Here is a 24,131-nt window from a genome sequence, read left to right as displayed (position 1 = left end):
AGCTGAAGTCTGCTTCCTCCTCTGCATGGTCCCTGCATTGCAACATCTGGGGGAGCCGTGCCCGAGAGAGTTTGGCGTTGCCCTGGAGCACAAAATCGGTTTTCATTTGTTTCCATGAAGTGGGGGGGGGAGCGTACAGGATGCAGACCGGCTAATGCATGATCCCCAAAGCAGCCAGATTGTGGTTTGGTGCAGCCCTCTAAGCCAAAACAGCTGGTTTCCCAAGTTTTTTGAGCTTAACCTAACACGCAAATAGAGGCACGAAGCTAGACCGGCTGCATATCAATCTGGCTGCGGTTAGGAATCCAGCCAGGGCTAGCTGTCTGTCCCCAATGGGGCACTCTCCAGTGGCAAGGAGTGGCGGGGAGGGGTGGGGGCAGGTGCATGACTTCAAGTTGGCCATGTCCACCCTGTCATATGACCCCCCCCCCCAGGCACACCCACCCAGCCGGTCATTAGGACAGAGCCGGTTGCTAAATTATTTGAATCCCACCACTGTCTGAAAGGGTGTTGAGTAATTCCTATTGTGTCTCAATGACTTGGCCCTGGTTTGGATCTTGAGTGAGGACTGAAGGTCTTTTCTCTTGTAGATAGGCTGGCCCAGTCCTGCTACGGCTATTAAGAAAGGCGGGGGCTGCTCTCCAAGAGCATGTTTCTCCCTTATGGGAATATAATATTTTGTCTTTTTAATATTTCCATTCTTCTAGGAGAGGGGTGGGTGCTAATTTTCTACACTACCTTTGTTGGATCTTAGGTGAGGGTATTTTCTATGAATAGAGCTATCTATCTCTTTATCTCTTAAGTGCTGACATCTGCCGTTGGCTGTTAACGAAGTTGGGAGCTGCTTTCCAAGAACATTTTTTCTCCATTTCTCATCCAGGGAAATATAATATTCTGCCTTTTTAATATTTCTCAAAATATTTTACTCTTTGAGAGGGGTGGGTGCTAAGTTTCTGCAGCACATAATGGTGCACGAACTGTGACATTTCTGAGGTAAAACTTTTGGAGTTGTGTCACTTGGAGTGCTTTTCCCGCTTCAAGGCTATCTTCTTGAAATATGACTTCGCCGCTGAGGGAATTTTCGTGCCCTTCGTAATACTGTCACCTGTCACCATCACCATCTTGTTCTGCACTTGGCACCATGAGGGCTCCTCAATAATCTGCTTTCTTAATCTGGGTCCATCCTTCTCTTTGACAAGATCCTGGAGCGAAAGGATTTCTGAATGAAAAAGAGTGTCTTTGAGGGTTCATATTTATGATTTATTATTTAAATTCCTTCAGTCAGTCAATATGTCTTAACTCTCCACAGATAAACACGGTCTCCACAGACCACCAGGTTACGTTTTATGAGGTAAAAGCGAGTCCTTTCTCCACTCCATCACGCCCCGCCCGCTCTTAAGCAAAGCCTGCATTCTGCAGAGAGCCCACCAGGGGGCACACTCTGCCCTCGTTATAAAGGCAGGCAGCCTCCCAGCGTCATACTGGGAGAGCATGCGCCTCCCCGTTTTGCATGGGGAAAAGGGAAGAATCCTTTCTCCTATCGGTTTTCGGGGGAGGGAAGGATGGGAATGACGTAACCGGACGTCCGGGCCTCTTTAAAACCCTGCATTCCTTCGCCTTGGAAGCTTTCACGGGAGCTTCTCCGCTTTGCAAGGAGAGCAATCCAGACGCGCCTCAGCTGTGAGTTGGGGGTGCAAAAGCGTGCAAGCGGAAACTTGCAAAATCTTCATCCAGAGTCGGAATCCTGGGAAGAGGGGGGAGCCCAAGGTCCCATGTTGCACTGCCACTCCTTTGCATGCAGGGCAAGGCAGGGGGAGGAGCGAGGGGGAGAATCAAAGCTCCAGACTATCCATGCCCCCCCCCCAGGAATAAATGCAGAATCCCCCTCCCCAAAAGAAGGCAATCAGGGGAGCCATTTCTCCTCTATTTCCCGGCGGGGGGGGTGGAGGAAAGCAGCTGCTGATGGAGCTGAGGTTGCATTGCATGAATTCATCCGTGGTGGTTTGTCATCCTGTGTTTTGGTTTTAGTTGTGTGTGTGTGAGAGAGAGAAAATGTCAGTGTGTTCATATAAAAAAAAAATGGAAAGCTTCCTATCATCCTGGAGCCAAAGAAGAAGAGTTTCCTAAATCAGTGTTTCCCAACCTTGGTGACTTGAAGATGTGTGGATTTCCAATTCCCAGAATTTCCCAGTCAACATAGACAGCTGGCGAATTCTGGGAGATGAAGTCCACACATCATCAAGTTGCCAAGATTGGGAACAGCATCTTTAATCGTCTTGTGGTGTTCCGAGGGTTTGATCAAGGAGAGATTCGACCTAGAATTAAGGAGAAATTTTCTGACAGTGAGAACAACCAACCAAGTTGCCTTCAGAATATAGAATAACAAGAGTTGGAAGGGACCTTGGAGGTCTTCTAGTCCAATCCCCTGCTTAGGCAGGAAACCCTACACCACTTCAGACAAATGGTTATCTTAAAAACTTTCAGTGTTGGGAGTATATACAACTTCTGGATGCAAGCCGTTCCACTGATTAATTGTTCTCAATGTGAGGACATTTCTATTTAGTTCTATGTTGCTTCTCTCCTTGATTAGTTTGCATCCATTGCTTCTTGTCCTGCCTCCAGGGGCATTGGAGAATAGCCTGACTCTCTCTTTGCGGCAATCCCTGAGATGTTGGAACACTGCTATTATGTCATAAATATGCAAGTTAACATCTTCCTTTACCTAGGAGTAGTTTTCTCTGAGACTCGATCTTAGAGAAAGAGTGTAAGTGAATGTATTGCTTAAATGAAAACTCATAACCATTCAGTCCCAATTATAAAAATATATCTGGCCAAGGTATCCCCATTCTCTCATGTGGAACAGATGCTTGGGGCTTAAAAGAACTGTCTGTTTGTTTGTTTGTTTATTGGATTTATATGCCGCCCTTCTCCGAAAGGACTCAGGGCGGCGTACAACATTAAAAAAAAAAACATATTACAAAAGTTAAAAAAGAAATTAGAGTATCCAAAAACAAACCCAATTAATATTAACAATAACATTTTAAAAATTAGATTAAAATTAACAATTAAATCAATCATTTATTTTATTTTGTTCAGGCCAGGCCGGCTTGCTGGAAAGGCCAACTTTTTAGGGCGCGCTTGCTGGAAAGGCCAACTTTTTAGGGCGCGTCGGAAGGACCGGAGGGCAGGGATTATGCGAAGCTCCGGGGGGCAGCTCATTCCAGAGGGAAGGCGCTTCCACAGAGAAGGGTCTCCCCCTGGGGGTCACTAGCCGACACTGTCTGGCCGACGGCACCCTGAGGAGGCCAACTCTGTGGGATCGCACTGGACGGTGGGAGGCTACCGGTGGCATAATCAGATCATTTGAGAAGTGTCTTGGTTGGTTAAAAGGACTTCAGGTGCCATCAGAGCTGAATTGTGAATTTGGACAAGCTTTTAAAATTGACAGATTCCCCCCAAATTCTGTCTTTTAGAATAAAAAAAATTTCAATTAAGATGTAAATTAGATTCGAAGCTGTGTCTGTAGAGATTCTCGATCATCCAGGTCATGGTTGTCCCAAAGGTGCTTTTTCAGGAAGCAGCTATATTTTCTTGTTTTTTGAAGGCTTTTTCGCTTCTCATCCAAGAAGTATCTTCAGCTCTAACGCCTTATTATTATTACCGATCAATCAGAATAGAACTGGAAGGGACCTTGGAGGTCTTCTAGTCCAGCCCCCTGCTGAAGCAGGAGAACCTATACCATTCTCCAGTGCACTGCTCAGAGAGCCCAAATGCTGGGTTAACACAGCCTATCTGCCCTTGGACTGAGTGATGTTTTTCTTGACCACGCCTCCCTTTGCCTGCACATGCTCAATTCGAAAACTCAGTCCGCCCGAGTTAGGGCTGTTTTGGGAGAGCTCCAGTCTAAGAGCAGAAAGGCTGGAAAAAGTTTCCCAATTTGGACCACGTTTAAATTCTCAGATAGAGGAAATCACGCTTCTACATCAGGTCTGTCTATTTGCCTCCAGTGAGGCTTCCGTCGCTTTAAGAGAAGGGCTGCCGGGTTTCCCTGCTGTTGCTAATTGCAAGCACTGCAGGGGGTTGAAAACGCTTGCACAGCGGGGGCTGGCTAGCAAGGGAGCAATTAGTGGGATAAACCAAGTTCCCTGTTGGAACAGGGGCATCCCAGGGGGAGGAAAAGTCCAGCAAGGCTCTGAGAAGGCTCTAAAGCAGGTGAGCCGGATTGCTAGGATTCCCTCGCCTGCTCCATTTTGCCCGGCAACAGCAGCGACGGCTGGAGCCTTCGCACACCTTCAGGGCTGGAAAGAGCGGGAAGCGGTTGCGTGCGCACCCCCCGCCATTTTGGATCGCTCCGACTCACTGGGCAGAGCGGCAGAGCTCAGAGCGTGCTAGGAACAAGGCAGCAAGAAGAGCCCAGCCAGCCAACGGAGCGTCAGCGAGCCCTCAACGACTGCAGAACGCCGCGGGGAGGCTGGGGGCTAGTCTGGGAAGCCAGCTAGTCTCTCCCTCCGGAAAATAAGCTAAGTCTCGGGGAACCGAGGGTGGTGGGAGGAAGGAAATCCGACCCCAAGGCGGCCCTTCCCTCCTGGAGATTCTGCCAGCGCTTTTGGACTGCAAAGGCCAGCGCGTGCCCATCCCAACTCCAGCTATCTTCCAGACCTCGTGGGGACCTGAAATGGCTGAGGAATGCAGGGAGGCCTTAGGGGATCAGGTGGGGCCCTCCAGCAAGCGCTGCAAGCTGGATCCCTCTGCAAATAAAGGCAAAGGGCACAAAGGCTCACTTGAAAGGTCTTCTCCAAGAGCCACAGTGGATCCCAGGGAGGTTTCAAGGCCCCTTCAGCCAGAACCTAGCCCAGACCGTCGCAGCAGGGAGTCAGCTTCCCCTGATCGTGAGGCCCAATCCCCCGGGGACAGTGAATTCTTGTCTGGGGATAACTATGCATCCAGGGATCCATCTCCTGAAGCATCTTGGGGGTACCCCGACTCCCCTAGCTCCTCCATCGGAGAGGAACGAGATTCTGTCCAGAATTCCCCCTTTGGGAAGGGTGGATCCAGCTCAGGCAGGCCTAGCCAGCGCAGGACCAGTAAGCAAAAGAAAAAAAGGGGGAAAAGTCCTGCTCTCTCGGATGAAATGAGGGAGGTAATTGCCTTAGCCATCTCCCAAGGGATAGCTGAAGGCATTAAGCGCAAGGGCTCTCGCAAGGGCAAGGCCCCAAAGGAGAAATGCAAACCTCGGGCCTCCACCTCTAAGGAGCCTGTATCCTCCTCCCCATCTTCAAGCCCCTCTCACTCTGGGTTATCAAGTTCTGAGCAGGAAGAAGGGGAGATTTTCGCCCTTTCCGAAGATGAAAACCCCACCCCTGACAAGCCAAAATTCTCTGGCCTATTTCAACCGTCATTATTCAAGTCTCTCTTGCACAAAGCCATGACGGCCACAGAGTTAGGCCCCACCTCCAGGCCTGAGGCCTCTCAGGCTTCCACTTCCAAGGATCTTAAGCATGGGTTGTTCAAAGAGACAAACCCCAGTGGGGGGGATAGAACTCTATATGCAGTAGAAGATAAAATGGAGGAAATCCTCAAATTCCCAGAAGTAGATGCCCCAGTCGTGTCTCTGACTTCCAATTCCAACCTGCCAGCTGAGCTCCTAGAGGGACTTAAGGCAGAAGATAAGAGGTCAGAAAAGGCATGTCAGAAAACACACATGGCGTCTGCCTGGGCCATCAAGGCATCCACCTCTGCCTCCTTTTTTATTAGGGCCACCCTATTCTGGCTGCGCCAACTCAGGTCCAGACCCCCGCCCAGGAAATCTAGGTGGCGCCATGAGCTAACCAAGATTATTACCGCTGTCGAGTATTCGGCGGATGCCACCTTGACAGCAGCAAAATTCTCTTCCAGAGCTCTAGCTTCCAATATCACCTCCCACCGCCTCCTATGGCTCAGGCACTGGCAGGCCGAAATGAAGGCTAAATGGAAGCTGGCATCGGCCCCATTTAAAGGGGGCTTTCTGTTTGGAGAGGCCCTGGACAAGTTTGTCACCGAAACCAAGGACAAACGCAAGATCCTTCCGGCAACCTTTAAAAGGGGTGACCGGAAACGGGCGGGGTCCTTTCGTAAGAGACCCTACAGGAGCCAGGAAACAGGGCAATCTTCTCACCCTTCCCCCTATCAGAGGCCCTTTCAGGCAGGGGGGGGATAGGCACCAAGACAGATCCTTCGGGGCTCGTGCCAACCAATCCCAGTCTTCCTTTCGGAGACCATTCCGAGGAGGAGGAAACAACAGTGGTGGATCCCGGCCTTTTCGTAAGGGAAAGTGACGGTCACAGGGATCCCCCCATCGGGGGTCGGCTACGGCTGTATGCCGACAGGTGGGAGGAGATAACATCGGACAAGTGGGTCCTCAACACCATTCGCAAGGGCCTTCTCCTGGACTTCCTATCCTTTCCCCAAAGAAAGGTTATCCGCTGTCCTACCCCCAGGAACCCAGAAAAGAGGGAACGCATGAGGGCAGAAATCTGCCATCTCCTAGAGATAGAGGCGATAGAGCCAGTCCCCAGGGATCAGCAGGGGAGGGGCTTCTATTCGATCCTCTTCCTAGTGCCCCAAAGTTCAGGGGGGTGAAGGGCCATCTTGGACCTCAAGAGCCTAAATCAGCATCTGGCTTACAAGAGGTTCAAGATGCAGTCACTCCACTCCATCCTGGGCTGTGTGAGGGAGGGGGACCTATTGACATCAATAGATCTCAAAGAGGCCTACCTGCATGTCCCCATCCATGTGGCCCACAGGCGGTTCCTGAGGTTCTACGCGGAAGGGAAGCTTTTCCAGTACAGGGCTCTTCCCTTCAGGCTATCATCTGCACCCAGAACATTCACCAAAATTCTGGCAGTGCTAGCGGCTCATCTCCGCAACCATCCGGTTCGTCTGGAATGTTATTTAGACAACATAATCATTAACTCTCTCACCACCAAGCAGGCACACCGCGATGTTTCTCTAAATGTGCAGACCCTGCAGTACCATGGCTTCTCTGTCAACATGGAGAAGAGCCAGTTCCGACCATCCACCTGTATACAGCACCTGGGTGCGGTCATCAACTCCACCTCCTGCCAGGTATTTCTTTCGCCAGACCGGCTGTCGAACCTGAGACGCAGAGTGAAGCACTGCAGCCTTGCCAGGTCGGTACCCATCATTCAGCTGTCCCAGCTCCTAGGGATAATGATCTCGTGCCTGGGGGTGGTTCCCTGGGCTCGCCTTCACGCCAGGGAGCTGCAGTGGTTTCTGCTGCCAGTGCAGAGGGCCAGGAACAGCAACTCACTCAGGCGGGTTCGGCTCCCACGAAAGGTGATCCGGTCTCTGGCATGGTGGAGGTCCAAGGCAGTCAGGAAGGGCTGCCTGTTCAAGGAGCCGGAGAGACTAGTTGTCACCACGGATGCCAGCCTCCTGGGGTGGGGCGCTCACTGTCAGGGCCACCTAGCCCAAGGCCGATGGACTCAGAGGGAGGCCGCCCACAGCATCAATTGGCTGGAACTGAAGGCAGCTCACCTAGCGCTGAGAAAGTTCGCATCTCTAGTAAGAGGGGCTCATGTACTGTTGATGACAGACAATGTGGCGACAAAAGCGCACATAAACCGGCAAGGGGGCACTCGATCAAAGGCCCTCATGCTCGAGGCAGAAGCGCTGGGCAGGTGGGCGGAACGTCATCTGGCTTCTCTCAGTGCAGATCACATCTCCGGCGTAAGCAACCGGGAAGCAGACTGGCTGAGCCGCCAACGCATCGACCACTCGGAGTGGCGCCTGCACCCGGACCTGTTCCAGCAGATCGTGAGGAGGTTCGGCAAGCCACAGGTAGACCTGTTTGCCACACACAACAACACACAGCTCCCACGCTTCTTCAGTCGCTACCACTCGCCCCAGGCGGAGGGAACAAATGCTCTGAGGTCAGCGTGGCCTCAGGGACTTCTGTATGCCTTCCCTCCACTTCCGCTCATCCCTCAAGTGGTGAACAAGCTCCTGACCGAAAGGCAGACCTCATTCTGGTGGCTCCCTTCTGGCCCAGAAGGCCCTGGTACGCAGACCTGGTCAGCCTCTCAGTTCAAAGACCTTGGAGAATCCCCCGGGACAAGATTGCCCTCAGCCAGGGGGCCATCACCCATCCGGAGCCCCAGTGGCTGCAGCTAGCCGTTTGGCACTTGAAGGGGAGCTCCTGAGAAAGCAAAAATTCTCTGACCAGGTCATTCGAACAATCCAAGCGTCCAGGAAGCCCTCTACGACTAGAATCTACGATGCCACCTGGGCCGCCTTTCTCACGGTGGTGCAAGACTAGGAACATAGAGGCCTCCTCAGCCTCGATCCCCCAGACCCTAGACTTTTTGCAAGAGGGTCTGGATAAGGGCCTTGCAGTCAGCACCCTCAGACGCCAGGTTGCAGCGTTGTCTACCATCCTGGCAAAGGGCTCCTCTCGCTCGCTGAGTCAGCTCCCCCAGATCAAGAGCTTTCTCAAGGGAGCAGCGAACATCAGCCCTCCAACTGTTCACCGGTATCCGTCATGGGATCTTCCATTTGTGCTTAAGGCCCTGACCAAAGCCCCATTTGAGCCTTTGAAGAAGACCAGTCTGCGCTACCTCACCATCAAAACCGCTTTCCTGGTGGCCATTACATCCGCTCGCAGGGTAGCCGAGCTTGCTGCGCTCTCTGTCAGGGAGGATTTGTGCGTAGTTCACCCGGACAGAGTAATATTGAGACTTGATCCGTTATTTGCTCCGAAAATTAACTCCCTGTTTCACAGGACTCAAGAACTTATTTTGCCCAACTTCTGTCCCCATCCTTCTCACCCTAAGGAGCGTGAGTGGCACAAGCTGGACGTGAGACGGGCCGTGCGCACGTATGTAAAGAGAACAAAGGACTACCGCCGGTCAGAGGTTTTCTTTGTCTCCTTCCTCCCTGCGTCCCTGGGCCGCATGGTCTCCTCTCACACTGTGGGACGTTGGCTACGTGCTTGCATCAAACTGGCATATGAGCACCAGGGCAAGACGGCTCCGAGACGAATCACCGCTCACTCCACCAGGAGCGCTGCAACGTCTGCAGCCTGGGCAACCCAGGCCTCTATCCTAGACATTTGTAGAGCGGCCACCTGGGCTTCCCCCACGGCCTTTATTGGAAACTATAAGATTGACACCTTTGCCTCAGCCGAAGCCTCCTTGGCAGAAGAGTATTACAAAGAGTGGTTGAAATGCCAGAGGCTTCGGCGCTTCCCCACCCTGGGACTCAATAGCTTGGGCATGTCCCAGCATTTGGGCTCTCTGAGCAGTGCACTGGAGAAAGACCGTTGGCTTACCTGAACGGTCGTTCTCGGGGCACTGCGAAGAGAGCCCAAACCCACCCGGGTGTTTGTATTTTGAACGATGTGGCTGTATTGACTGTAATTGATTACAGGACGGTTCCTTCGTTTTCGAATTGAGCATGTGCAGGCAAAGGGAGGCGTGGTCAAGAAAAACATCACTCAGTCCAAGGGCAGATAGGCTGTGTTAACCCAGCATTTGGGCTCTCTTCGCAGTGCCCCGAGAACGACCGTTCAGGTAAGCCAACGGTCTTTTTAGATAGGTGGCTGTTCAGTCTTTTCTTAAAAACTTCCCGTGATTAAGCACCCACAACTTCTGAAAGCAAACTGTTCCACTGGTTAATTGTCCTCAGTTGTTAGGAAGTTTCTCTTTAATTCCAGGCTGCTTCCCTCCTTGATTAGTTTCCATCCGTTGTTTCTGGTCTTGCCTTCTGGTGCTTTGGAAAATAAGTTGACCCCCCTCCTCTTTGTTTGTTTGTTTGTTTGTTTGTAGTTTATTTATAGGCCGCCCTTTTCCCTGAGGGGACTCAGGGCGGCTTACAATCAAAAAAGGAAGGGGAGTGTAGGACAATACAAAAAAAGAAATGTGCACAAAGTAAATTAGACAATAAAACTCAACATTCACTCAGCATTCGGGAGGGGCGAAATAAGATTATCCCCAGGCCTGACGGGTTAGCCAGTTCTTGAGGGCTGTACGGAAGGCCTGGACGGTGGTGAGGGTACGAATCTCCACGGGGAGATTGTTCCATAGTGTCGGAGCCGCAACAGAGAAGGCTCTCCTCCGAGTAGTCGCCAGTCGGCACTGACTGGCGGATGGAATACGGAGGAGGCCAACTCTATGCAATCTGATGGGACGCAGGGAGGTAATTGGCAGAAGGCGGTCTCTCAAATAGCCAGATCCACTACCATGGAGCGCTTTATAGGTGGTGAGTAAGACCTTGAAGTGCACCCGGGGACCAACAGGTAGCCAGTGCAGCTCACGGAGGATCGGTGTTATGTGGGCGAACCGTGGTGCGCCCACGATCACTCGCGCGGCCGCATTCTGGACTAGCTGAAGTCTTCGGATGCTCTTCAAGGGCAGCCCCATGTAGAGCACATTACAGTATTCCAGCCTAGAGATCACAAGGGCTCGAGTGACTGTTGTGAGGGCCTCCCGATTCAGGTAGGGCCGCAACTGGCGCACCAGGCGAACCTGGGCAAATGCCCCCCTGGTCACAGCTGAGAGATGGTGGTCAAAAGTTAGCTGTGAATCCAGGAGGACTCCCAAGTTGCGGGCCCTTTCTGAGGGGTTTAAATTTTGTCCGCCCAGCCTGAGTGATGGTATAGTGGTCAAATTTTTGGGAGGGAAACACAACAGCCACTCGGTCTTGTCTGGGTTGAGTATCAGCCTGTTCGCTCTCATCCAGTCTTTAACGGCTTCCAGTCCCCGGTTCATCACGTCCACCGCTTCATTGAGTTGGCACGGGGCGGACAGATACAACTGTGTATCGTCCGCATATTGGTGATATTTTATCCCGTGCCTTCGGATGATCTCGCCCAGCGGTTTCATGTAAATGTTAAATAGTAGGGGGGATAGGACCGACCCCTGCGGCACCCCATAGGTTAGGGGCCTCAGGGACGATCTCTGCCCCCCCACTAACACCGACTGCGACCTGTCCGAGAGATAGGAGGAGAACCACTGCAAGACAGTGCCGCCCACCCCTATCTCCCGCAGTCGTCGCAGAAGGATACCATGGTCGATGGTATCGAAAGCCGCTGAGAGGTCCAGGAGAACTAGGATGGAAGCATGGCCTCCATCCCTAGCTCTCCAGAGATCATCAGTCAATGCGACCAAAGCGGTTTCTGTGCTGTAACCGGGTCTGAAGCCAGACTGGAAGGGGTCAAGATAGTTAGCTTCCTCCAAGGTACGCTGAAGCTGGAGAGCCACCACCTTCTCAACAACCTTCCCTACAAAGGGAAGGTTGGAGACTGGACGATAGTTATTAAGAATAGCTGGATCCAGAGACGGCTTCTTCAGGAGGGGTCTCACCACCGCTGTCTTAAGCGCGGTGGGAAAGTACCCCTCCTGAAGAGAAGCGGTAACAACCGCCTGGATCCAGCCTCGTGTCACCTCACTGCTGTTGGCAACCAGCCAGGAGGGACACGGGTCCAGTATGCAGGTGGAGGCACTCACAGCTCGCATAGCCTTGTCCACATCCCCAGAGGCAACTTCCTGAAACTCAACCCAGAGATGGTTTGCCAAGTTTTCTCCTTGTGTCTCGGCTGGATCTACTGGGGTGGAGTCCAGGTCCGCTCGAAACCGGGCAACTTTGTCCGCCAAGAACTGGACATATTCCTCAGCCTTACCCTGTAAGGAGTCCCCCGTCTCCCTCCTATTTAGGAGGGAGCGGGTTATCCTAAACAGGGCGGCTGGGCGGGACTCGGCGGACACTACCAAGGAGGCAATGTATGTTCTTTTTGTTGTTCTTAGGGTCCGAATATACTCCTTGGTGCATGCTGTCAAAAGTGCCCGTTTCGACTCGGACCTATCGGACCTCCACGAGTGCTCTAGGCGTCTCCTCCGGCGCTTTACCTCCCGGAGCTCCTCAGTAAACCAAGGAGGCCTCCGGGGGCCGCTGACCCGGAGGGGCCGTAGCGGCGCAATCCGGTCGAGAGACTCCGAAGCTGCCAAGTGCCAGGCAGCGACGAGAGTCTCCGCCGAACTGTGGGCGAGGGTATCAGGAATAACCCCAAGCTCCGTATGGAACCTAACAGGATCCATCAGTCGCTTGGGGCGGAACCAGCTGGTCGGTTCCTCCTCCCTACGGTGGAGGTTTGGCCTCCGGAAGTCTAGCCTCAGTAGGTAGTGGTCTGACCACGACAGGGGTATGATCTCATTACCCCTCAGACCAAGATCGTAACTCCACTGCTCCGAGAGGAATACGAGGTCAAGCGTGTGACACGCTGAGTGAGTTGGGCCTCGAATTACTTGAGTCAAGCCCATGGCTGTCATGGAAGCCATGAACTCCTGCGCTCCATCAGAGTGTTCACCGAGCGAAGGCAAGTTAAAGTCCCCCAGAACTATAAGTCTAGGGAACTCAACCGCTAGCTCGGCTACTGACTCGAGGAGCGAGGGGAGGGCTGCTGCAACGTAGTTGGGAGGCAGGTACGTAAGCAGCAAACCCACTTGACCCTTGAGGTCCAGCTTCACTAGCAGGGACTCACACCCGACAAGCTCCGGAGCAGGGATCCTACGAGGTACTAAAGACTCCCGGACTACAATAGCCACACCGCCACCCCTTCCCTGGGCTCTCGGCTGGTGTAGCACCTGAAATCCGGCTGGGCACATCTCGACGAGGGGGACTCCTCCCTCAGGGCCCAGCCATGTTTCAGTAATACATGCCAGGTCTGCGCCCTCATCAGTTATCAAGTCCCGGATGAGGGGGGCCTTATGAACAACAGACCTGGCATTTAGCGACAGCAGCCTGAGACCAGGGTCCTGAACACCCGCGCCATCTGACCTTGGAGTTGGACTCCTAGGGCCGGAAGGAGGGATCTCTATGACACAGCGAGCCCTCCTTCCCCGATGATGGCCTGCCCTAAAGTCCCCGCCGTATCTGCCTCTCCCTGTCATGACCGCAATGCTCCGACCCTCACCCGTGGTTGTGGTCCCCCCAACCACCCCGATGACCCCCGTATACCCCGGCAGGTCCTCCGAATCAGTCATACCCAAACTCTCACTCAAACAATCCTCACGAAATAATTAAAACACAAAGTTACAACAGTAATAGTAATAAAAGTGAGATCATTCATATCATCCCAAGCAGTCCCATGCACTCAACATACCGTATTAAAGTAAAATTTAAAATTTAAAAGTTTAAAAATTGCACGGGCTCATAGACACAATGTTCAGTTTAAGGTAGTCCAGAGGTGTCTTCTGCCCTCTCCTAAGGGAGGGCCTACCTTGAGGGGGGGCTCTTCTGAAAAGTTCAGTGTAGTCCAGGGGGGGGAGGGGCTGGGGGGGTAAAGTGAGTTCGGGAGTCAGCTGCAATGGTACGAACCGGGGAGTTAACCATAGTAGCAAGAAGTCTGGTAAGTGTGTTCATTTCAACAGCTTCTTTTGATGACATTTCCAGGATCAAAGGAGTCCAAAGAGTCCAAAGAGGGAGGGAGGGAAGCCTATCTCTGGTAGAAGGGGAGGGGGGGGCGCTCCATTCAATAATCGGGCCCGACGTTCTTGGGGCCCAGCGCATCAAAAACAAGTCCAAGGTGGTCAATTTCATTAGCCAACAATGCTGGCGTCTATGGAGGCTGGCAGCTCGGAAATTAAAGTTTGCCGGTCCGCTGCCAGCTGTGAATCATAGGACTCTCCACCTTCCCTCAACTCTGTCCCAGGGGCCAATTTCCCCCTCACCAACTCTCTCTTAGTTCTCTTTTAATCTCCACGGTCTCCACCAGTTCCTTCTGTTCAAGCCGCGATGTTAGGCGGCATTAGATGGTAACCACGGCCGGCAATGTCGGTGGCCAGCAACAGGCAGCGTCCCTCTGCGTCCCTGACGCTTCCCAAACTCCCCTCTCTCACCAGCTCTCTCGTTGTTTGTTGTTTAAGTTAGTTCCAATCTCCACCGTCTGCTACGCTCGTTCGTTCGAGCCGCGATGTTAGGCGGCTCAGATGGAAAGAGACACAACGCTTCCACAACCAGCGAGCCAACAGACAACGGGGGCCGCGGCACCAACAATAGTCGGGGGAAGATCAAAGTTTCCCAGGCAGCTTGGCCATGAAGTCCCAAAACAGCTGAGCTGAGCCGCGGCGTTTTTCAAGCCGGCAACGGCAGGCTAGCGGCACAGCGGAGGTCGTAGTCGCGGCGGTCAGGCAGCAAACACGAAGGGGGAGGTCGGGCTTCTCAAACCAGCTGGGCCGCGGTGTTGGGCGGCGTCAGCGGCTTCAACTGTGCCGGCGTCTTTCGGAGCTGGAAGCTCGGAGAAGTAGAAATTTGCCGGTCCACTGCCAGCTCCCGGACCGCAAGAAGTTCACACCACCCCCAGCCTCCCTCGGCTCAGCTCCAGAGCACAAATTCCTCCTCTCCACGAGATTTTCTTTCAGTGCAAAGCCAGAGCGGCGAACTCAGCAGCCATGTTCCTTGCCCATGCGCAGAAATGGCAGCCTTTGTGGCAGCCCCTCAAGTACTGGAATACTGCTATCATGTCACCCCTAATTCTTCTTTTCTCCTTTTATTAGTATCATTGTGGTTATTATTACTCTGTTGTTTTGCCTGTACACTGAGAGCTTCAGCACTGGAGAAAAATCCCTTCTGTTTTGGCCGAAGTATTTTATTCTATTCATTTCTCCTCATACAGGTACTTGTGAGCAAAGAGGGGATGAAGAAGCTGTTGAGGCATCTCCAGGGCTTCTGCACAATGTAGTTTCTTGGAATGAAAAGAACCTTGGAGAACCACAAGATTTCTTAGCTACCTTTGAAGTTGTGCTAGAGGATAGAGAAAATGGAGGAATATCTAGCATTTGATGGAAACGAAAAAGGCCCTCCAGATGCTCATTCTTGGACCTGTGAGGATATCTGGGCAAAAACTGAGCAGAAGGTCCTAGAGGAGGACACTATCAGTTCAGAAGTCCAGCACCGGCTCTTTGGGAGCATCCAGTACCAAGATTCTAAGGGGCCCCGGGAAATTTGCAACCACCTTCACCACCTATGCCATCAGTGGCTACAGCCAGAAAGGCACACTAAAGCTCAGATGTTGGATCTGGTGATCCTGGAGCAGCTCCTGGCCGTCCTGCCCCATGAAATTGAGAGTTGGATTCGGGAGTGTGGAGCAGAGACCAGTTCTCAGGCAGTGGCCCTGGCCGAAGGTTTCCTCCTGAGCCAGGTGGAAGTGAAGAAAAAGATGGAGATGCAGGTGAGAGGCCTTCATTTTGAGACGTAAAAGGGGGTGTTAATGTTACAATGTTGGACTCCTTAAATGTCTCCTCAGCGTAATATGAAGAGATGCCTAACAGTGGTTCTTCCGCTGCTTGCTCCTTTCTTCCTTCCTGCCTGCCTTCCTTCCTTTCTTTCTTTCTTTCTTTCTATCTGCTACTTCCCTTCCAGAAATCATTCTTGGACATAGTCCCTGACGATTCCAAGGGAATGCAAGATCCTTCCAATTCCTCTCCGAACCACCTTTCTAGGAAGTTCTCCAAGGAAATTCAACATGAGGACACTTCACCGGGTAAGAATGTATTCCGTCCAAGCACTGTGAAACTCCACAGAAAGATTGCAAGTACCTCTCATGGTCTGAATCTTCTCATCCATTAATTCAACTTTTAAAAACTCTTCTTTCGTCATTTTTGTCTCCTTTGCAGAAGATAGAACAGTTCCACTGATATTCCTAGAATCCCCTCCTTGTACTGGTGGAGCTGTAAAAGTAACTGAACCAGCTGCTCAGGTAGGAGGAGGCACTTCAAAGGAGCTACAAAGAGCCGTTGTGAGGCCTCCTGATACGTTGTGGGGTTGACGTATAACATTGTTGCTTCTACTCAACAAGGAAAGAGAAAATGTGAATTCAGTACTTGACCAGTTACCCAATTCTCTGTTGGGAATCATCAGAAGTTCTGTTGGGAAGTACTGACAGCATTCCACCCATCTCCTAGATCTGCAGAATTCTGAGAGTTGAAATCCAGATGGCTTAAAAGTTAAGCTCTGCTCTAGGGGCTGCCTAGGCAGATTCATGTAGCTCTTTGAGTGAGGAGAGAGATAATCCCAGCTAAGATACAACAGGCCACATGTGATGCGTGTATCGAAAAGATTAGGGCTTTGATTTCTTTTTTGCCCTTCCCCTTCAAATGCCCTATTACCAGTGGTGGGATTCAAAAAAATTTACTACCAGTTTTGTGGCTGTTGTTTTTTGGGTGTGGCGTGGCTTCGTGGGTGTTTCGGGAAGGATACTGCAAAATCCCCATTCCCTCCCCACTACTAGGGTAAGGTTACCGTGAAATCCCCCTTCGTTCCCTACCCCACTAACCTGCTTTCCAGCTCTGTTCTCCTGTTCAGGGCAAAAAAAGATCAGCTGGGAGGCAACGGGGGTGGGTCCAGCCTATTTGCCGGTTCTCTGAACTACGCAAAAATTCCGCTACCGGTTTTCCAGAATCTGTCAGAACTGGCTGATTATCACTTCTCCCTGTTACCCAGTTTTGCTGTAAGACACATCTTTGCTTTGGTTTTTGAAATTCTTCATTTAATGTCTTCGATATGGCTCATTATTGGTTTTATATTGCTTTAATTTGGTTCTGAATTTTTTTTGCCGTAGATTCTTTGTTCTGTTCTTTCAGTACAGTTTATTTCTGTACAGTTTATTTCCTGCTAGCTTTGGGGCATTAGTTAAAATTGTAAAAGAGCGGTGAGGTGGCCTAGTGGTAAAGACACTCGCCTCCCACTTGGAAGGTTAAGAGTTCAGTCCTAGGTAGCAGCAGTTGTTTCTCTGTTAGGGCACAAAGAAAAATATCTGCTGTGAATTCCATGTAGGCGTCAGAAAGGGATCTGGCCAGTAAATGCTCACCTCCGTCCGGCCTCCTCCACTCTACTCCAAATTAAATGTCTACAGGGTCATAAGAGGGACATAGAGGGATGTGGTGGCTTAGCGGCTAAGACTCTGAGCTTGTCAATCACAAAGGTCAGTGGTTCGGTGGTTTGAATCCCTAGCACCACGTAATGGAGTGAGCTCCCGTGATTTGTCCCAGCTTCTGCCAACCTAGCAGTTCGAAAGCATGCAAAAATGCAAGTAGAAAAATAGGAACCATCTTTGGTGGGAAGGTAACAGCGTTCCGTGCACCTTCGCCATTTAGTCATGATCGCCACATGACCACGGAGATGTCTTCAGACAGTGCTGGTTCTTCAACTTTGAAACTGAGATGAGCACCGCCTCCTAGAGTCGGGAATGACTAGCACATATGTGCTAGAGTAAAAATGCTTGTTTATGACCATAATGAAGATCGATTTGAGTTTTGATCTGATATATAAAGGAGTTCCTCACAGATGTTTTATTTTCTTCAAAACCTAGTCAGGATAGAGACTTTAGAATACCAAATTCCTTTATTTTGAGCCAAGGTGGCGCAGTGGTTAAATGCAGCACTGCAGGCTACTGCTAGATCAGCAGGTCAGCGGTTCAAATCTCACCGGCTCAGGGTTGACTCAGCCTTCCATCCTTCCGAGGTGGGTAAAATGAGGACCCAGATTGTTGGGGGCAATATGCTGACTCTCTGTAAACCGCTTAGAGAGGCCTGAAAGGCCTATGAAGCGGTATATAAGTCTACTGCTATTGCTATTGCTATTTTTCATCTGGTTTAAACACATCTTTCCATTTGTCTCCACCTAAAATGTCACACAGTAATCTTGGGGCACTTCATTCATCAACTCAGAATTGTTGCAAACGGCCTCAAGTGCATTTGAGATAGTTGTCTGAATAAATCAAAATAGCAAACGATCAGGAAAAGTGGAGCCACTGAGAAGTGGCCAGATTTGGAGAGGGATCCAGAATAATATAAATATTTTTTTCACTGAAATTAGTTTTGTGTTTTGAAAAATTAAAAGCAGCAAAGAAAGAAAAAAATGGCAGAGTTCACTCTTTTCTATATCCAGTTTTTTTCTACTTATCCAAAGCACAAATCAAGTGCACTTTTTTTTCACGTTATACAAAAATGAGTTTCCAGCAAACCATAAACATAGGGGTTCTTTTTACTCAAATCAAGCAAGTTAATTTAGCCATCTTCACAAGTCCCATCATCTTTGCCACAAATGTTTCATGCTATCCATGCCATTTTCACATACAATGTTTTATTTATTTATTTTATTTAGTTTGTCACTCATGTACAAGATAACAGGAATAAGAATTTACATGAATAAGAACACAGGAAATGAGTACAAATCAATGGGGGCGTTAGGCACGCTGGTGCGTTTATGAACGCCTCTATTGACCTCTTGGTCTCATCTTTCAGAAACACCTATGCGCGAATCTCTGCTTTCAAAATTGGTTGCCAAGGGAGAGAACTAGAGGTAATTCCTTGAGATGTTGATTAACATGTCCCTGTTTTTTCCATGTTCAGGAGAATCTTGTGTCGTTCGAAGAGGTGGCGGTGTATTTCTCTGAAGAGGAATGGTCTCAGCTGGACCCCCACCAAAAAGCCCTCCATAGAGAAGTCATGCAGGAAAATTCCCAGAATGTGGCCTCTCTAGGTAAGGACCTCTGCTGGGCCTTTAGAGCAGACATTTTGTGATGGGATGAAATTGGCTATTTCTGGTTAAAAGGCACCCCTACTTCTAGAGAGAAGTATATATATTATAAAACGTATAAAGAACAGTTGCTGGAATTGAGTACGTCTAGTTTAATGAGGGACATAATAATCAAGGGACGTGGTGGCTCAGTGGCTAAGATGCTGAACTTGTCAATCAGAAAGGTTGGCAGTTCAATGGTTCGAATCCCTAACGCCACGTAACGGAGTGAGCCCCATTACTTGTCCCAGCTTCTGACAATCCTAGCCATTCAAAAGCACGTAAAAAATGCAAGTAGAAAAAATAGGGACCACCTTTGGTGGGAAGGTAACAGCATTCCGTGTGCCTTCGGCGTTTAGTCATGCTGGCCACATGACCACGGAGACGTCTTTGGACAGCATTGGCTCTTTGGCTTTGAAATGGAGATGAGCAGGGCCCCCTAGAGTCAGGAACCACTAGCACATATGTGCGAGGGGAACCTTTACTTTAGTTTAATGAAAAGAAGCAGTGGGTGTGACATGATAGCAGTGTTCCAAAATCTCAGGGGTTGCCACAAAGAAGCGGGAGTCAAGCTATTCTCCAAAGCACTTGAAGGCAAGACAAGAAGCAGTGGATGGAAACTGTTCAAGCAATCTAGAACTAAGGAGAAATTTCCTGACAGTTAGAATTTGCCTCCAAAAATTGTGAATGCTTCCAATGCTGGGGGTTTTTAAGAACAGATTAGACAACCATTTGTCTGAAGTGGTATAGGTTTCCTGCCAGAGCAGAGGGTTGAACTAGAAGATCTCCAAGGCCCCTTCCAACTGTTATTCTATTAGAATGAAATGAGGCCAGTAGCTTAGGTTAGAGTTATGGTTAGGGCTACATCAATGTTTCTCAACCATGGCAATTTTAAGATGCATGGATTTCAATTCCCAGAATTCCTTTCAATTCTCGGCGTTGCAGTCTACACATCTTAAAATTGCCAAGGGTGAGAAACATTGGTTTGTATCAGGCATGAAATCCTCTTACCTTTGCTACCGGTTCGGAATTTTCACATATGAATTTGATCTGTTATTAGAAGTCGGAGTTCAGTAAATTTTAGACTATTGTTGGTCAACATGACTGATGTTGAAAATGCTGCTTATGTCAACCTTCTATCCAGATGTTTAGAATCATTTCTTAGTCCTTAACTTTTATTTCTTTGTATCTCACCACATCTTACTTTTGTTTCCTTGTAAGGAGCGAATGAGCAGCAGTTCGAGACTTGTGAGATAACACAACAGACAAGTTGGCCCATGAAGGGAGTAGAAAAAATGGCAAATCAGAAGGAAACAGAATGCCGCCAAAGAAATTTATCACAAATTGGAAATCAGAAAAGCTTAATTTCCCAGCCTTTTTGGTGTATAAATGATTTTACTGCACGACAAAATCAAACTGGGTGGAAAAACGAAGAGTATTTTGAGAACAGAGTGAAAACATTCGAAGAGAAATCAGATATAAAGAATGATTACCAAATTCACTCTACAGAACAATATGGATACAAGGAGGGCGGAAACGGTTACAGTGGAACCCTTGTTCTTCCCTTACCTGGAAAGGAAAATATGGGAAATAAACCCTATAAGTGCACAGAATGTGGAAAGAATTTCAAATGGAATTGTCTGCTTATTTCCCACAAACGGATACATACAGGTGACAAACCATACAAATGCACAGAGTGTGGAAAAAGCTTCAACAAGAACTGTTTCCTTATATATCATAAAAGGATCCATACTGGAGAGAAACCCTACAAATGCACAGAGTGTGACAAGGCCTTCAGTCGGAGGAGCACCCTTACTCTCCATAAAAAGATCCATACAGGAGAGAAAGGCTACAATTGCACAGAATGTAAAATGATGTTCAGAAAGAGAAGCCAGCTTATTTCCCATAAAAGGATCCATACTGGGGAGAAGCCATATAAATGCATAGAGTGTGGAAAAAGCTTCCAGCTAATTAAGTCCCTTACTTCCCATAAGAAGATCCACACAGGAGAAAAACCCTATAAATATACAGAGTGTGCAGTAAAAAGCTTTAGTCAAAGCAATCAATTGATCTCCCATAAAAGAATTTACTCAGGGGAGAAACCGTATAAATGTACAGAGTGTGGAAAGAGCTTCACTAAGCGGAGTCGTCTTGTTTGCCATAAAATAATTCACACGGGGGAGAAACCATTCAAATGCATGGAGTGTGGGAAAAGTTTCAGCCAGAACAGTTATCTTAGGTCCCATAAAAGGATCCATACGGGAGAGAAACCCTATAAATGCACGGAGTGTGAAAAGACCTTCAGTTGGAACTGTGACCTTATTTCCCATAAAAGAATCCACACAGGTGAGAAGCCATACCAATGCTCAGATTGTGGGAAAAGCTTCAGCAAGAACAGTTCCCTTACATCCCATAAAAGGATCCATACAGGAGAGAAACCCTATAAATGCACCGAGTGTGAAAAGACCTTTAGTCGGAGCAGCAATCTTATATCTCATAAAAGGATCCACACTGGAGAAAAACCCTATAAATGCATGGAGTGCGGGAAGAGCTTTAGCGAAAATAGGTCACTTAAAATTCATATGAGGATCCATTCAGGAGAGCAGCCTTATAAATGCACAGAGCGTGGAAACACTTCTAGTCAAATCTCTACACTCATTTCTGTCCCACAGAGTACAGAAAACTACATATGTTTTGAATATGGAAACAGTTTCTGGTGGAATAGTCATCTTACATCTGATAAAGAAATCCATACAATGGAGAAATCATATCAGTGTGGGGAATATGGGAAAATATTTCAACAAAGCAGCTCACTTATTTCCAACCAAAGTATCCACCCTGGAGAAATGTTTGGAATGTGGAAAGAGTTTCAGGGGGAGCACTCAGCTTACTTCCCATAAAAGGATCCATTCTGTACAAATGCCTGGAGTGTCGAAAGAGCTGCAGTCACAGAAGTAATCTCATTTCTCATAGAACAACCCGCACGGGGAAAGCTATATAAATGTCTGGAATGCTGAAAGACCTTCCATGAACACAGGACCCTTAATATCCATAAAAGAATCCACACAGGGAAAAACCATAAAAATGCCTGGAATGTGAAAGGGCTTTCCATGAAAATGGGTCCTTTATTTCCCATAAAAAGATCCACACAGGAGAAAGTGTGGGGTGAGCTTCATGAATAGTAGTAACCTTAATTCGCATACATGATCCACATAGGATAAAAACTGTAAAAGTGCATGAAGTGTGGAAAGATATTCCGCCAAGAAATCACATACAAGGATCCACTTGAGTACTAATCTATAGAAGTACTAGGATTATTTTCTTCAATTGTACATACTCAAATCTTACAAGCCTTGGAGGGTTTGTGCCTTAAATTTCTCATGAGTTTGATTCTGATGCACAGGTGAATAAAGGTTAAAGGGTTGAGTATGCTGGTATTTCAAATAATCAAGAAAAGGAAGAAAAAGAGATGCTTGGAAATCCATGGGCCCAACGTAAATAAAATAACATAAAAATCAAGAAAATCAGATCACTCCTAAATGGTCAAGGCATTTCTTCTGACTATAAACTCGATATTAGCCATTGATTTACAACATTTCTATAAAAGAAGGAAGCTTACATCAGTTTTGCAGATGGGGTGGGATAGGATAGGGTAACCTTTATTGTCACTCTTTTGTGTGAACACCCTGAAACACATTTAAAAATGAAATGTTGATGCCCATTCTCAAAAGAAAAACATATAACCATACACATATGTGTACACATACATATGGTATAGATCAGCACATGTATATATGTATATTAATCACAGTCCATTTTGAATACATAGAAGAAAAATGTCTTGAGAGTTAACAAGATTGATACTATATGATAGGAGATATATAAGACATGTGTCCAACTTTGGCAACTTAAGACTTGTGGACTTGAACTCCCGGAATTCATCAGCCAGCATGGCTGAAAGTTGAAGTCTACAGATCTTAAAATTGCCAAGATTGGACACCTCTGCTGCAAGACCACTGATGGGTTCCTGTACCAGTTGGAACCCCCTGGCATCACCCACATGGACGAGCGTGGCGGACGCACACGTGTCATACCTGCCTGTGATGCCTCTGCGATGCTCCAGCTGCTCGGCAGAGCATTGCACAGGTGCCATACGCGCCATGCACATGTGTGGAAGTGCCAAAGGCTTAAAGGACAGGCAAGGAGCTCAGGCGGGCGGGTGGGTCCTTTGGAGCACCGTACCGGAATGGTACCCGGTGCTCCAGGCAGGCTCCGGTACGCCCGTACCGGGGTATACCACCTGCAACCCACCACTGCAAGACAAATATATATTTGTAAAAGAATCCAGATAGATCCATGTTTCTCAGCCTTGGCAACTTCAGGATGTGTGAACTTCAACTCCCAGAATTGGCAACACTGGGATACACTAATAGGTTTCCCATAAAATTAATCAGTTACCTCTTTTTCTTTCCTTTTCTCCTTTTTCTCTTCCTCTTTTTTCATTTGCTTTTCAAAAAGACACTCCTTTTGTAGTCTTTGTTGTGCCAGCTAGAGCTAAATTTCACATTGAGGCAGACTGCTTTGAACAGTTTCTATTCCTCCAACTAAAAGATGCCTTTGAGGATAACTCAGAAGCTACTTCAGAGCCACTGTTTAACAGAATAGTAGAGGTGGAAGGGACCTTGGAGTTCTTCTAGTCCAACCACTTGCTCAGGCAGGAAACCCTATACCATTTTAGACAAATGGTTGTCCAATCTCCTCTTTAAAACTTGCTCAACCTTTGCTGCTTTAACATGTGGAAACAATTCCCAGCCAGTCCAGAATTCTAGGACTTAAATTTTGGACTGGCTGGGAATTCTGGGAGTTGTAGTTCACACATTTTAAAATGGCTAAGGTTGAGGAACACTTTGGCTAGATTGTTAGCAAGTGAAAGCAGCTTTTGCTGAATGATGACTCTTGGAAGATGGGGGTAAATCTACCACAGGCCTGTCAAACTGGTGGCCCATTGGACAGCTACATCATGTGCTGGGCATACCTACCCCTGTTACGTAAAGGCAAAAAACATATGTCCCATGACTCGATCAAGTTTGACACCCCTGATCTATAGACTGTCAGGCTTGATTCAAGGTGTGGGTTATTACCTACAAAGCCAATTCAGAATGGCCCAGGGTTATTTTAGGAATCACTATCTAAAATGTGCCAGCCCATTTATTAGGCCAAGAAAGGACCTAGTTAGGGTACCATACCTATATCAAGTGGGAATATGGGCAAAAAACAGTGGTGGACCTAATGCTGTGAAACATGGGTCCTTGGCACTCTCTGACCTTGTATATGTTGCTTCTCTCCTTGATTAGTTTCCATCCATTGCTTCTTGTCCTGCCTTCAGGTTCTTTGGAGAATAGGTTGACGACACTCTCCTCTTTGTGGCAGTCCTCAAATATTGAAACCCTGCTATCATGTCACCCCTAGTCCTTTTCACTATATTAGACATATTCAATTCCTGCAACCATTGTATCTTTCAGCCTTCAATCCTCTTAATAATTTTTGTTGCTCGTATCTGC

The 24,131-nt window shown here is 48.6% G+C and overlaps 1 protein-coding gene across 1 annotated transcript; it reads left to right on the top strand.

Moving 5' to 3' along the window:
* The first annotated feature begins 1,596 nt into the window (after positions 1-1,596).
* On the top strand, positions 1,597-22,069 carry LOC116504724 (putative zinc finger protein 66). Its single transcript, XM_032211930.1, has 6 exons — positions 1,597-1,680; positions 14,669-15,223; positions 15,415-15,535; positions 15,669-15,751; positions 18,405-18,534; positions 19,792-22,069. Exons 2-6 carry the CDS (start codon positions 14,813-14,815, stop codon positions 21,468-21,470), a joined length of 2,424 nt encoding a protein of 807 aa, XP_032067821.1. The 5' UTR covers positions 1,597-1,680; positions 14,669-14,812; the 3' UTR covers positions 21,471-22,069.
* The last annotated feature ends 2,062 nt before the right edge of the window (positions 22,070-24,131 follow it).

Source organism: Thamnophis elegans, chromosome 2 (genome assembly GCF_009769535.1).
Source record: "Thamnophis elegans isolate rThaEle1 chromosome 2, rThaEle1.pri, whole genome shotgun sequence".
In the NCBI taxonomy this organism is placed as follows: domain Eukaryota; kingdom Metazoa; phylum Chordata; class Lepidosauria; order Squamata; family Colubridae; genus Thamnophis; species Thamnophis elegans.
The sequence above is the reverse complement of the archived record's forward strand: the minus strand, read 5'-3'. Positions and strand labels throughout refer to the sequence as shown.

Coding starts and splice junctions, on each gene's coding strand:
- LOC116504724 (XM_032211930.1), top strand. CDS start 14,813: ATGGAGGAATATCTAGCATTTGATGGAAACGAAAAAGGCCCTCCAGAT. Junction 15,224..15,414: donor AGAAAAAGATGGAGATGCAG/GTGAGAGGCCTT, acceptor CTTCCCTTCCAG/AAATCATTCTTGGACATAGT. Junction 15,536..15,668: donor ACATGAGGACACTTCACCGG/GTAAGAATGTAT, acceptor TCTCCTTTGCAG/AAGATAGAACAGTTCCACTG.